The 13,652-nt window shown below is 45.0% G+C and overlaps 1 protein-coding gene across 1 annotated transcript; it reads right to left on the bottom strand.

Moving 5' to 3' along the window:
- Positions 1 to 2,390: 2,390 nt before the first annotated feature.
- On the bottom strand, positions 2,391 to 4,791 carry LOC309796189 (OTU domain-containing protein 6A-like; the record flags this gene model as incomplete). The annotated part of the gene is made up of 1 exon (XM_082609247.1): positions 2,391 to 4,791. The coding sequence occupies exon 1, from the start codon at positions 3,261 to 3,263 to the stop codon at positions 2,391 to 2,393; it is 873 nt and encodes a 290-aa protein (XP_082465373.1). The 5' UTR covers positions 3,264 to 4,791.
- Between the last annotated feature and the right edge of the window lie 8,861 nt (positions 4,792 to 13,652).

Here is a 13,652-nt window from a genome sequence, read left to right as displayed (position 1 = left end):
CCTTTCCTTGCCTGTGCCTCCTTCCCAGGCCCCATTCCCCTGCCAGAGCCCCTCCCCAGGCAGGCCACCTTTCCCTGCCAGGATATTTTCTCCCCCCAATCTCCCCCAGCCCAGCCAGTCTCCCATCCTCAGCTTGTGCCACCCTATCAAGTCTCTGCTCCTTTTACAAGACAGGCCCCTTCCCACATCCAGGCCCCTTCCCCAGCCTCACCCTCTTCCCCAGCTTAAGCCTACTTTCCCAGCCAGATCTCTTTCCCTGGTCAGGTGCCATTCCCCAGGGTTTTTACCCTTTAACACTCAAGGATTCCTCTCTCATCCTTTGCCTCCTAACTCAACTAAGCCTCTTTCCCTTGACCAGCCGAGTCCTCCTTCCCTAAGCAGCCCCCGCTCCATTATCCCCTTCCTAGCCTGGCCTCCTTCTTCACCCTGTGCCCCAGTCCACACAGGTGTCCTTACCTCGCCGTCTCCCCTTCTTCTGCCTGTTCCCCTTTCCCCTGCCACGGCCCATTCATCCTCCTAGACTGACCCCTTCCCCAGTTTTCACCCTTTGTCCCAGCCAGGCCCCCTTCTACAGATTATGCCTCCCTTCCTGGCCTATTCTTCCTTCCCCAGCCAGCATTCTCATCCCTATAAAAGGCGCTCTTCTCACAATGCGTCCAAATACCTAGTTTTCTCAGGGACTTCCTCTTCTCAGACAGCTGGCTATCTGAAAATGTATCTGATGCACACATTTACACAGCGAGCTATCTGGCAGGATTTCTATATTTGCATTTTGAAAAGAGATTCCCCCCAACACACGCCCTGCCTTCAAAAAAAAAAAAAAAAGAAAAAAACAGTGGCACTTCTTTCCCTCCTGCAACTAGCCCTGGACTGGCAAGTTTTTGAAAGTGCAAGTACTTTGTCATGCATAGCAATGAGAACATCCTTAACTGGAGCCATTTCATGATGTTTTCACTGAGTGAAACATCAACTCAGGATAGCTTCAACTATCTTATTCCTCCCTATATCCTTCCCTGGGAGATATTCCACTCCAGACCACCATCAGGACTGCAGGCCCATTCCTCCTTCCAAAAGCCTCATCTGTCACTGTGTCCTCCCCCTTCCCTCCTGCTCCCTAACCCTCCAGGATTCCTTTGCTGAAGTCGATCCTGGGATACAAACTCTATATGAACTCAGTCAGCTATACAAAAATAGAAAACCAGGTATTTTTTTAAACTGCTTTTATTCTTTAAACAAACTACTGTTCGCCTTTTCCCCTTCGTATGTTTTAGTTTAGAACATTTGGTGTGTACAAAGAATTTTTAAATGAATGTAAGTAATCTCACTGAAGTACAGGACCTAAAGGTTAAATTTTTTTAAATTGTTTACTGCAAATCATTTCACTTTTACTTTTTTTTGGCAAATTCAAGATATCAACAAGTCTCAAATATCAACAAAAGTATATTGCTCATTTTTTGTGCTTCATAGCAGTTGCAGATATAACAAAATGAATCAACGACTTTAATACTTTTTAAAATCTCTCTTTAAATACTTTTTATCTCTAAGAATTAAGGAAAACGACTAAGTTCAGATCTTTCACACTCATACCAGTTGTAGATAGAACAAAGTGGACCAAGTGCTTGAACAGCGTTATACCCTTTTATGTCTGAGAATAAAGGAAACTTACTAGTTGATGTCACCCCTCACAGTCAGTTAAACTACCTATCAGTTTGTCTCTTCTTACTTCACATCAGTTGCAGATATAATGAAATGAATCAACTACTTGAATAAAGTCATGTCCTTTCTTATATTTAATAAAGGAAATTAAATTGAGATCTTTCACATCTTAGAGCAAGCCTTATCTAGCCTATCAGTTTCGGTAAATCTACTTTCTACATTTAACGCTTACATTTAACTTCTAAAGTTAACAAACATTATTTAGAATTCAGAAAACATCTAAACAACTGTCATTAATTTGCAACCATACAAGGTTTTATGAAAAAACAAAACAAAATACTAGGGCTTCCCTGGTGGCTCAGTGGTTAAGAATCCTGGGGACACGGGTTCCAGCCCTGGTCGGGGAAGACCCAACCCCACATGCCGCGGAGCAAGAAAGGTGGGAACTTGGCATAGTCACTCCGCTAGGGTAGGACGGTGCAGATGTCTTCCTGGTCACCGGCCTCCGGTTCCCCTAACCCCGTGAAAGAAGCAACCCAGGGACGATCGAGGAGGATAGAAGAGCGAGGGAGGAAGAAGGGGGGGCGGGGGTGGAGAGAGGGGGTGAACTCTGAGTAAAATGAATCAACAAAACCCTGAGAAAACCGAAGGAAAAAAGCGGAGCCTGCTGAGGAGACGCGGCGGCGGCAGCTTCGGCTCCAACGGCAGCCGCCACGGCGATGGCGGCAGCGGGCCTACAAGAGACGGCAGGCCAGGCACCTGACGGAGCCGGTGTCGAGCGGCTTCACCGAGTTGTAGTGCTCCCCGCAGGTGGAGGAGCTCTTGTAGACCAGGGTGAGCGGCTTCTTGGTGTACTCCTCTCCGTAGACGACGGCGGGCGAGTTGGCCTGGATCACCTCGATGGGGGTCTGCAGGACGTGCGACAGGGCCCTCAGCTCGAGCTGGCCTCCACACGACGCGCTGAGCACGATGTCGTCGCAGTAGCTCAAGAAGTCGTCGCGGCTGCAGGCGTCGCCGGTTTCGGGGTCGCTGTAGAAGGGCAGGAAGTCCTCGACATGCTTCCGCATGTACTCGGCGGTGCGCCTCCGCAGGCTCTCCACGGTCACGGAGAACACCAGCTGGTCTTGGATGGCGCGGTACATGCAGTGGCCGTCGGCCGGGATAGCCTTCATCTCCAGATTCCTGGCCCACAGGATGCCGTCGAGCTTCCTTTCCTCGTCATGGCGGAAGCTGGCCAGATGCTCCATCTCAGCCTTGGCCATCCTCTCCTGCCTTTCTCTCTCGAGGGCCACCTTTCTTTCGCGCCTTCTCTGTGCCCTCGAGAGGTGAGGAGGCTTGTCCTCGAGATCCAGCTTGCCCAGATCTTCAGTGACTGAATCGAGGTTGCTGTTATCAGGGAAACTCTCCTGGAACTTCTGCAGCTCCTGCTGCTGCTTCTGCTCCATCTCGGCCTCGAGGCGGGCCACATCGAGGAGCAACTGCTTTCTTCTCTTCTCGTCCCTCTTGGGGACCGAGCTCTTCATGCCCTGAATGTGGGCCTGCAGCTCTGCCTTCTCGCGCTTGTGGCGTCGTAACATCCGCTGATGCTCACTCTGTGCATCTCCCATGATGTTTAAGGGCAGGCGAGAATCGAAGTTTGGTGGCTGAAGTACCGCTACAGTTCGCGTCAACAGTCTAACCACCCAACCGGCTAGAGCTCCTCAGCCTCCCGTGGCGGCTGTACTCTCTTCCCCTCACCCGCGGCTGCCCTCACTCTATTAACGGCCCTCTCTGCCATTGGCCACTGTCTCTCCACGGCTACGCCTCCTAAACACTCCTGGCACTAGGATTGGCTGTTGGGAGACACTACGTATGCCCCCAGTAGACCCCGTAGCAAGGGGTGCTTCCGGTTTTAGCGGGGTTCCTGTCCCGGATGTAAAATCCCGCCTTGGTGCATCATGTGCAGCAACTGAGCTTGTGGAGATTTTCGTGGGCTCTGAACTGCGTACTTCACTTCCTAGCCTGAACACAGTGCAGACACTGGTCGTGCTTGAGAATCACATGACAAATACTGTTACACCAGATGAATGTGCCCTTGACACCGGACTTCCCATTGCTCCCAGTGTTCAGGAGGCAATGTGGCTCTCTCCAGTTCTTTAGTTGCCTTGACTGATGAACCCTTAATTTTGTGTATCAGAACAAGATATTTCCTTATGTTCCTGGGAACACAGAATCCTTTCAGTTTAGGCCTCAAATCCACCCTGTCCCATCTCAGTGTGAGAAAGCAACAACCTTAAAGTTCACTACAGCTGAGCAGACTTCGTCTTGTGCCAACAGAATGCACCTACCCTAAACTCCCCTTCTCCTGGGTTCCCAGCTTCCAAAATGGGCTCCCATGAAGCATGACAGTTGGCCTTCATCAAGCCACTTCCTTCTGATTATTTTGAATCTCTAAAAGTTCTAAAAAATAAAATAAAGTAAAATAAAATCCCTAAGCTCTTTCAAACATGCTCTCATCCTGCCCCACTCTGCTCATCTGTATCGTGAATTCCCAAACAGGAAGGCTCTTGAGACAACCTCCTCCCTGTTACAAATGAGGAAAGTGGACATTTGTCCAAGTTTTTACATATATCAAAACTTCAGTCGTTTTTAGTGCTAACTAGGATTCCATGATATGGATGTACTGTAGTTCACTTAACCATTCACCTGTTGAAGGACATCTGGGCTGTTTCCAGTTTGGGGTTGTTACAACCCCTGCTATAAACATCCATATACAGGTGTTTTGTGTGAGCACAAGGCTTCATTTCTCTGGGAAAAAAATGCCCAGGAGTGCAATTTCTGGGTCATATTATAAGTGTATGTTTAGTTTGTGAAGAAGCTATTTTCCAGAGTGGTTGTACCATTGTGCGTTCTCACCAGCAGTGTATGCGCAATCAGGTTTCTCTGCATCCTCACCAGCATTTGGTGTCGTCATCATTTTTTATTTTTAGTCATTCTGATAGATGTGTAGTGGTCTCATTTTACAAATTACTTTGCAGCTTCGTTTTTCTAATGAGTACTTAAAATATGAAGCTACTTTTAGGAAAACACTGAATTAAAATTTTTTTAACTTGAATTATTCATTATAATGATTTTCTGTGTTTTAAGAAAGACTTTAACTTTTAATCAGGCTAGCTATTGTGTATGGAGGTAGCACTACCATACTGAAATTTTTAAAATTTAACATTTAGAGCAAGCCTGTTAGGGAAATTTTTATTCACTGGAAAAAAGTCATGGCTAATTGTTTTTTCATTAAAAAAAGAAAAGCATTTGCAATTTTAAATGATGTTTTTCTTAATTTAAAAAGGTCTTTTGTTTGCAGAAAAGAATACTACAAAATGATTTTAATGAGTCTCACAGTATCTAGGAATCTTTACACTGATTGATTTTTATTGAAATACAATATAAAATAAAACTGTAATATATGCTCACTGTCAATAATCTGGAGAAATTAAATTCCATAATTCTCCTGGGAGAAAACCCCTGTGAACATTTTTTTTTTTTTTTTTTTTTTTTGCGGTACACGGGCCTCTCACCGCTGTGGCCTCTCCCGTTGCGGAGCACAGGCTCCGGACGCGCAGGCTCAGCGGCCATGGCTCACGGGCCCAGCCGCTCCGCGGCATGTGGGATCTTCTCGGACCGGGGCACGAACCCGTGTCCCCTGCATCGGCAGGCAGACTCTCAACCACTGCGCCACCGGGGAAGCCCTCTGTTAACATTTTGTGTTTATTCTTGCCATGCCTATTCTACTCAAATAGAACTGTTAAACAAAGAAACAACAGACCCAAAATGAAGTCACGTGTGCTATGCCCCACATCAGTAAACCAAGACTTAATACGTAACCAAATTGCAGTTTTAGCCCATCCCATGAAAGTGACTTTAACCAGTCAGTCTGGAATTTCCTGGCCAGCACTAGTGAGGTAGTCTGCCACATAGACCCCTGCCTTCCCCAAAAGGAAGGTGACCTCTGTCTGAAATAACCCCTTATTTTGTTGATGACTTCTTTGTCCCACCCCTTCTCTGCCTTTCAAAACCTTCCGTTTTGTACAGTTCCTTGGAGCTCCTCACTACTTGGTGGATGGGATGCTGTCCCATTTGTGAATTGCTGAATAAAGCCAATTGATCTTCAAATTCACTCAGGTGAATTTTGTTTGTTAACAGAACTCTAAGCGGTGCTCCCTGCCATCCTGTCTGCCTATCGCCCTCCCCACCTTGGCCTCTGGGGACCTCCCTTCTCTCTTCAAAGATCAGTGAGGGAAATACATCAAGGCTAAAAATTTGACCTGGCTCAAAGTAAAAAGTCAAAACAACAAACAACAAAGCAAAACAGAAAGTTCTTAAATTTCAAAGTTTCTGCGGCAATTTCTTTGTGTCACCAAGGTTTAGTGGTTCTGCTTTTAGACAAGGCATTGTAGTGGGCCTCAGGTCTCTGCATCAGTAGAAGCAGAAGAAAGAAACAGAAACTGCTTTGCAAATGATGCAAAACTCAAAATCCATTGTGGGTCCGATTTCAGGAAAAAATTATACTGCTTTTAATGGAATTAATGATCCCCTCATCTTAGCAATGAAGGAAGGAAGGGCCAGAGAGGGGGAGTGTTGGGCTGATGGTCACACTGCAGAATTCCACGGCTGACTCGTCTGTGTCACGTTTCCCACCGCACTGTGCTGCTGCCACACGCAGCCTTGACATGACTCTTGGCTGTAAGTCAGGCAGAACAGTCCCAACATAGCTTCTGGGGCCATCGGGAGGAATCCCTCATGAAACGGCTGTAAATTCATCTATGAGATTCAAAGAGACCTTGTACGTGCCCTCCGACAATGCCCACGTGTGAGCGAGAGACTCCTCATGAGCTCTGCAAGCCTGAAATCGCCTTGTAAAGGTGGAGGGCAGGCCTGGAGAGGAGAAATTCCTGCGGTGGAACACACGTGCATCTGCCCCTAGGGCCTGCCTCCTCCTTGGCCAAAGCAAAGAGCCTGTTCAAGCAAACTCAAGTGGATTTAAAGAAACAAACTTATTTTTCCCTGAAAAAGTAATGTGTTCGGGCTTCCCTGGTGGTGCACTGGTTAAGAATCCACCTGCCAATGCAGTGGACACAGGTTCAAGTCCTGGTCCAGGAAGATCCCACATGCCTCGGAGCAACTAAGCCCGTGTGCCACAACTACTGAAGCTCGCGCGCCTAGAGCCCGTGCTCCACAACAAGAGAAGCCACCGCAATGAGAAGCCCGCACACTGCAACAAAGAGTAGCCCCCGCTCAGGGCAATTAGAGAAAGCCTCGTGCAGCAACAAAGACCCTACAAAGCCAAAAACAAAAAAAAGAAAGTAAAAATCTCATAATCTCACAATTCAGACTTCACAATTCACTGCTGACATTTGGCTTGTAGCTTTTTAGTGTTTCATTTATATATGCATGTATGTATATCTATATGTATATTACTGTATAAATGTATATGTATACATATGTATATATAATATGATTCTTATTATAGTAAAATAAATACAATTTACCATTTTAACCAAAAGATGTGGAATTTAGACTTTACTGTCTCTGAGGATTATTTGCTTTCCTTGAAAGCAGTGGGATGTGTGTATGACAAAGAGACAGGCTGTGAACTGTGGTCAAATAGTTACCTACTAGAGAACTACAGGAGGAAGGGTGTAGAGCCCTCCCTGCATTGTCCTGCTGAAGCTCCTGTCTTATTATTATCAACTGAAAAATTCTCAGCTTGGTGACTACTGATGGGTGACACACTCTTGTCTTGCTACTGCTTTTATTTATTTATTTATTTGGCTGTGCCATGTGGCTTGTGGGATCTTAGTTCCCTGACCAGGGATTGAACTCGGGCCCTTGGCAGTGAAAGCGTGGAGTCCTAACCACTGGACCACCTGGGAAATCCCGTACTGCTTTTATTCTTAAAATTTGATTATATACTTAAAATTTTAAACTCTATTTATATTTTGAATAATCAGTGCTTTTACACCCTATTGTCAGCTGCTGAGTTGGTCTCCTTGGAGTTTCTTGTGTATCATTTCTAAGAGTCTGTGCTCACTCATATGCTCCTTTCAGTTTGGCTCAGAGGTACAAAAAGCTTTAGTGTACAAAGGTTGTATATGTGAAACTGGGGACACTCTACTTGATTGGTAATTGAAGGGATTTTTAAGGGCCTATCTCAGTGGACCTCTTCCTGAGATACTCCAGCCAGAAACCAGGGAATCACCTCTGATCCTGTCTTTGTCTTTACCCTCCTCATAAAACAAATGTTAATTCTACTCCCAGTGTCCATCACTTTGGTCCCCTGTTCTCTCCCTGCTGCCACAGCCCCAGGCCACGTCAGCGTCGTCTGTCATGGATGAAAAGACAGCCTCTCAAATCAGCCTCTTGCCTCCAATCTCTCTCCTTGCAATCCATCCTTTCCCCTAAGATTCCTTATCTCTAAAGCATAGCTCTGATGTCTCATTCCTTCTGAAAAACAAACTTTTAACGGATTCTACTGCCCCTAGGGTAACATTCTAACTCCTGAGTACAGAAGATTTTTTTCCACAAAGGATGGAGCAAGTGGCAGAAATATTCTCTCTTCTCGGATGTGGCTGGTCACTGAATCTGGGCCCTACGGGAAGGCAGCTCATGATCAGAAACTCATGACTGGGATCAGAACCCGGTTACTCCCAGGACCCCTCAGGGATGCTTGCATTCCTGGGAATGGACAAACACTCATTCACATCAGACTGCCACAGGCCCCCGAGTTCTCACTTACTCCTTAGAGAGCCCGCTCCCCAGGGGCTAGAATACCCCGAGTAGCCCGTTCTTGGTTTCAAGGTAGCTGAGAAGCCCAGATAAAGCGGCTTCGTGGACATGGGAAAACACCGCTGCCGCTCCCCATTTCCTTCCGCTTTTGTTTCAAACAAAATTCTGACGTGATTTTGCAAGAACTTTGAACTCACCTCCAATTCCAGGAAAGCCTTATTAGCCTCTTCCTAGGAGGTGACTCAGTTTGGTGATGAACCTTGGTGGCTTCACCTCGGCCACCCTGGTCAATGCAGTCCCTCCCCCGCCAGCTCCCACAGATGCAAGACGGCAGGGGCTCCGGATTTTGTTTCTCACAGGCTCAAAGGAGCAACAGAGCGCGTGTGCTCATGGGCTTCACTCTGATTGGGCAGGCCCAAGCCATAGATTCACCTTGAGCTAATCACTGTGGCCCGGAAGAATCGGTGCTTTGATTGGCAGACCTGAAAGGGGAGGGTCCTGGAGGTGAACCGCTGTCACCCCAAGAGGGTGACAGGGGTTCGCACCCCCAAAAAGGAGATTGGAGGCTTTTGTGGCAATGGAGGGAAACAGACGCTGGAGATGCGAACAACCCTTCTTTACTCGTGTCTCGCCCACTGCCACCTCTGGTGTTTGCCTCCTGGGGACCTCACAGCCTGGGACGCTCTTCCCTTGAGGGCTTCCCCCCTAAATCTGAGATGAACTTTCCGAGCTTCCCGTTCCCTCTTCCTCCCTACTCCAAGCTGGCCCAGAGCATTCCCACTTCACTTCCTCATCTTCTTAACTGGACCACAGCACTTAAGGCTGGGCCTTGGGTTGGCAGTCACTTGGATTTGTGTGCTTCTCATCTCCGAGGCCGTGAGGCTGCCATGGAGAGCACAAACTCAGTCTTAATTATTTTGGGGCCCCTACCCAGCCAGCAGTGCCTGCTAGTAGAGATACTCAGTGTATTTGGTTGAACTGATTAGGATACTTAAACTGTTTTCAAGCCCCCTCAAATATGTCAGAAGCACTATTTACACACTTGAGAATGTATTCCAGTGTTTCTAGGCTATTCATTAGAACAGGTCCCTTGGGCAACTCTGCAAGCCCGCTCAACCGGTAGTTTTGCACTTAGGAACAAGGGCTGGAGTCAACATTGCAGTTGCGGTGTCTCCACCTTAGGCTATTCCTGCAGCTCCACAATACTGTTGTGTTTCCAAACTCAAGACTCATCAGGGCCATCCCTGGGGGAGGGATGAACATTTCTGTGGTCCTAGAAAGAGGACTCAACTGAGTAAAAGAGGCCTGGCAAATCTCCTTTAGTGCTCCCCCAGCTCCCGGCCCAGGCCTTCCCCATGCCCAGGGGCTTCTGTGGTTCTCTTCTGGCTCACTCCCCACCTCTAAGTAAAAGAAACCTCTTTTGTTTTCAAATTTCTTCTAAATCCCCATTAGACGCTTGAATGGCCTGAAAACCTCTGAGGTGGTGGCTATCCAGCCTGGGCTTACACATCTCCAATAACAGAGAACTCACCACCTTGTGAGATGGTTTTTCATATCTTTGAATAGCTCTGATTATCAAAACATTTCTTTCTTACGCCAAACCAAGACTGCTTCCCTATTGTTTCTGCCATGTAGTGTTGTGGGGTCATACACAATGTTCAGAGACAGTTCCTAGATTTGTGTGAGTGTGTGTGTGTGTGTGTGTGAAGGAGAGAGACAGAGACAGAGACAGAGAGATAGAGAGACAGAGAAACCAAGACAGACGCAGAGGGAGCTGGAAGGGCCTACAGAGATCATCTAGGTCAATGGTTAACACACTGTTTTGGCAAGATTAATTCAGGAGCAGTAAACATATTTAAGGGGCACATCTTTCCTATTCAAAGTCAAGTTGGGACTTGATGGCTGAGTTAATGAGCATATGCATAATCCCCCTAGGAGATACCCACCGAAATAAAACAGAATCAAAATGAGATAAGAAGATGTCTTCTTTTTCCAAGTAGGAACAGGCCACAGACGCAGAGCACAACCTTGGTATCTCCATATGCAAAATAATTTAAACCAAAGTAAAAATGAAGACGCCAGGAAAAAAAGGCAGAAGCTACCTGGCTCCTCCCACGCCCTCCCCGACCCCATGACAAAAGGCCAGTTCACTATTTCTGTTTCCCTTGTTTTCTATCTGTTGCTCCAAGGGCTAGGTTTTCTCTTTCCTTTATTCTTTTTTTTTTAATCTTCTAAATGGGAGCATAGGCAATTCGCTTTTAGTTCTACTGGTGGTTATTTTTATGACGGTAAGCCCCACGCTTAAGCCTACAATTCTCAGTTTTTCAACTTCAAAACTGAAATGGTATCTTTGATTCACCCTCTGAGAGATAAGAAAAATTTCACATTTACTCTTTACCTCCTGACTGTTTTGTCTAATTTTTGTCCCTATCTATTTTAGATAAATTATGGTTGTTTTACACAGCATAGCTTTTCTTCCAAGGACTCTACCTGACTGTCAGAGTCTCACTTCAAAGAAAGGCCCAGGCGCAGTTTCACAAGTGAATGGACTGTTTCAAACTTTCAAGGAGCAGATAATTCCTATGATATTTAAATTATCCCAGAGGAAGAGGAAGAAAGGAAATAGTGTTTTGAAATCATTTTTTTCTAGGTTTTAGATGATACATAGATACAACTTTCTACTTAAAAATTCAATGGTATAATGGATAAACAAAATGTGGTATATACACACGATGGACTATTAGTCAGCTTTAAAAAGGAAATTCTGACACCTGCTACAACGTGGATGAACCTTGAAGACATTATGCTATGTGAAATAAGCCAGTCACAAAAGGACAAATATTGTATGATTCCACTTATATGAGGTACATAGAGTAGTCAAATTGAGAGACAGAGAGTAGAATGTTGGTTGCCAGGGGCTGGCAGGAGAGAGAATGAGGAGATATATAGCCTTGCAATAAAAAAATCCAACTCTATCGAAGGACATAGTTTAAAAGGAAAAAGCTCAACACCTTCCTCCTCCCACCCACCCATTTCTTTCCCTCTCCCTAGAGGAAACAATTCATATGGATGATCCAAAATTTACTCAGCTAGTCCTCACTGAGGATATTTAGGTTGTATCTAGAGTTTTACTTGCACAAACAACACTCTAATGAATAGCCTTGAAATATACTGCCGTATAATACGTATACCTGTAGTATAGGTCCCTGGATATGGACTGCCAGTTCAAAAGCTATGTGCGTTTTATTTAGCGAGTTAGTTAGGTTTAGATTTATTGATTAACTCATATAGTTCAAAATATCAGCCATTTAAGAGATCACACAGTGCAAAGCTCCGTCCCATCCTTTTCCCCCAGCAACTTGGTCCCCCTCCTCAAAAGCAACCAATAGTATCATTTAAAATATATTCTTTAGTCATGTACAAGGGAAACAGTATGTTTGAGAATGCCTGTTTCTGCATTCTCCCATCAACACAGCATATTATCAAACTTGACTTCTTTGCTAATCTGACTGATGAAAAATGGTATCTCATTCAATGTGTATTTATTTAATTTGTAATATTATGAGTAAAACCGATGGTTACTAAAGCTGGGAGACCATGCCAGCCTCCCTCTGCAGCTTCTTTCCCACAGCTCCCTCACCTGTCACCTCTATCCTCCAGCTCCACTGAACACGGACACACCATGTTCTTTTTTTTTTTTTTTTTTTTTAATGTGGACCATTTTTTTTTAAAGTCTTTATTGAATTTGTTACAACACTGCTTCCCTTTTGTGTTTTGGTTTGTTGGCCTCAAGGCACGTGGGATCCCAGCTTCCCGACCAGGGATCGAACCCTCACCCCCTGCATTGGAAGGCAAAGTCCCAACCTCTGGGCCACCAGGGAAGTCCCGACACCCTGTTCTTTCACTCCTGCCTTTGCTCTGGCTGTGTCCTCTGCGAGCTCCTCCTAAGCCTCCCTGCCACCCCAGGTCTGATGAAGTGTCCTTCCTCTGTGCTTCCTTTCATCACAGCACTGGTCATGCTGCCTTCTGTTTATTTCTGTCTATTTTCCCATCTGCCATTTCTACTAGATGGTGAGCGCTGGGACTGGATCTTTATCTCTCTACCTCTACTGTTTATCACCATTCTCTTCAGTAAATATGGAGTGAATGGATGAATGGACAGCTGGCAGTTTCACATGGAGGTCACTGGAATGCAGTTATTCTGTGTGACTGGCTGAAACGAGATTTACCCTCTCATAAGAATGTCATATATGTGGAAGGTGGCACTTGAAATCAGTGGTGAAATGGTGGATTATTCAGTAAGTGGTGTGGGGCTAACTGGTTAATTACCATAATTGGAGAAAATCAATTTATGTCCTTGTCTTCCACCCAAGTAATTTCCAGGTGGATATGTTAAATAGTGTTAAATATAAAGAGAAAGCATAAAAAACTTGAAAGTATATACGAATATTGATCCAACCTCGGGATGGGGAAGCCCTTTCTAAGCAAGATACCAAGACAGAAACCATAAAGAAAAAGATCGATAGATAGACCCCATTACAATTTTAAACTTGAGCACACGCAAAAAGTCAGAAACAACACTGAGAGCCTAATAATGTACGGGAAAAACTGTTTTTAAAAAATATCCGAATGAAAAGTGGAAGGACCTATTAAAAATCCGTAAGAAGAAGACAAACTTACCCATAAAAAATTAAGCAAATGTCAGGAACAGGCAATAAATTAAGAATTATTTGTTCCAGCATGAATGAAATAGACATGCTAACAAATACTTAGAGGAATATTCTACCTTACTAGTAATCAACAAAGGGTCAACTAATACAGCATCTTTCACCTAACAAATGAGCAAAGATGATAATTTTCAGTGTTTGCAACTATATGGGAAAATAACACTCTCACACCCTGCGAGTGTACATTGGCTCACTCTTTCTGGAGGGCAATTTACCAGTATGCATTAAAAGCCTCTCCTTTGGACCTAGATCACTTCTAGAAATCTTATCAAAGGGGAATAATCAGAAATATAGACAAAGACTCAGCTACAAGGATATTACAGTCGCATATTTGTAGCAGTGAGAAACTGAAAGCAATCTAAATGTCCAGCAATAGAATAGGACAAATAAATTGTGGCACATTCACAGGCTAGAATGCAGGCATTCAAATCATCGTATTGAAGACTAAGGAGAGAAGGAAATGCTTATAATGTATTGTTAAGTTAAAAAAAAAAAAGTAGTCCAAAT

The sequence above is a fragment of the Mesoplodon mirus genome (assembly GCF_964341445.2).
Source record: "Mesoplodon mirus genome assembly, chromosome: X".
Classification (NCBI taxonomy): Eukaryota; Metazoa; Chordata; class Mammalia; order Artiodactyla; family Ziphiidae; genus Mesoplodon; species Mesoplodon mirus.
Note: the sequence above shows the minus strand (reverse complement) of the source record. Positions and strands in the feature narration are given on the sequence as shown.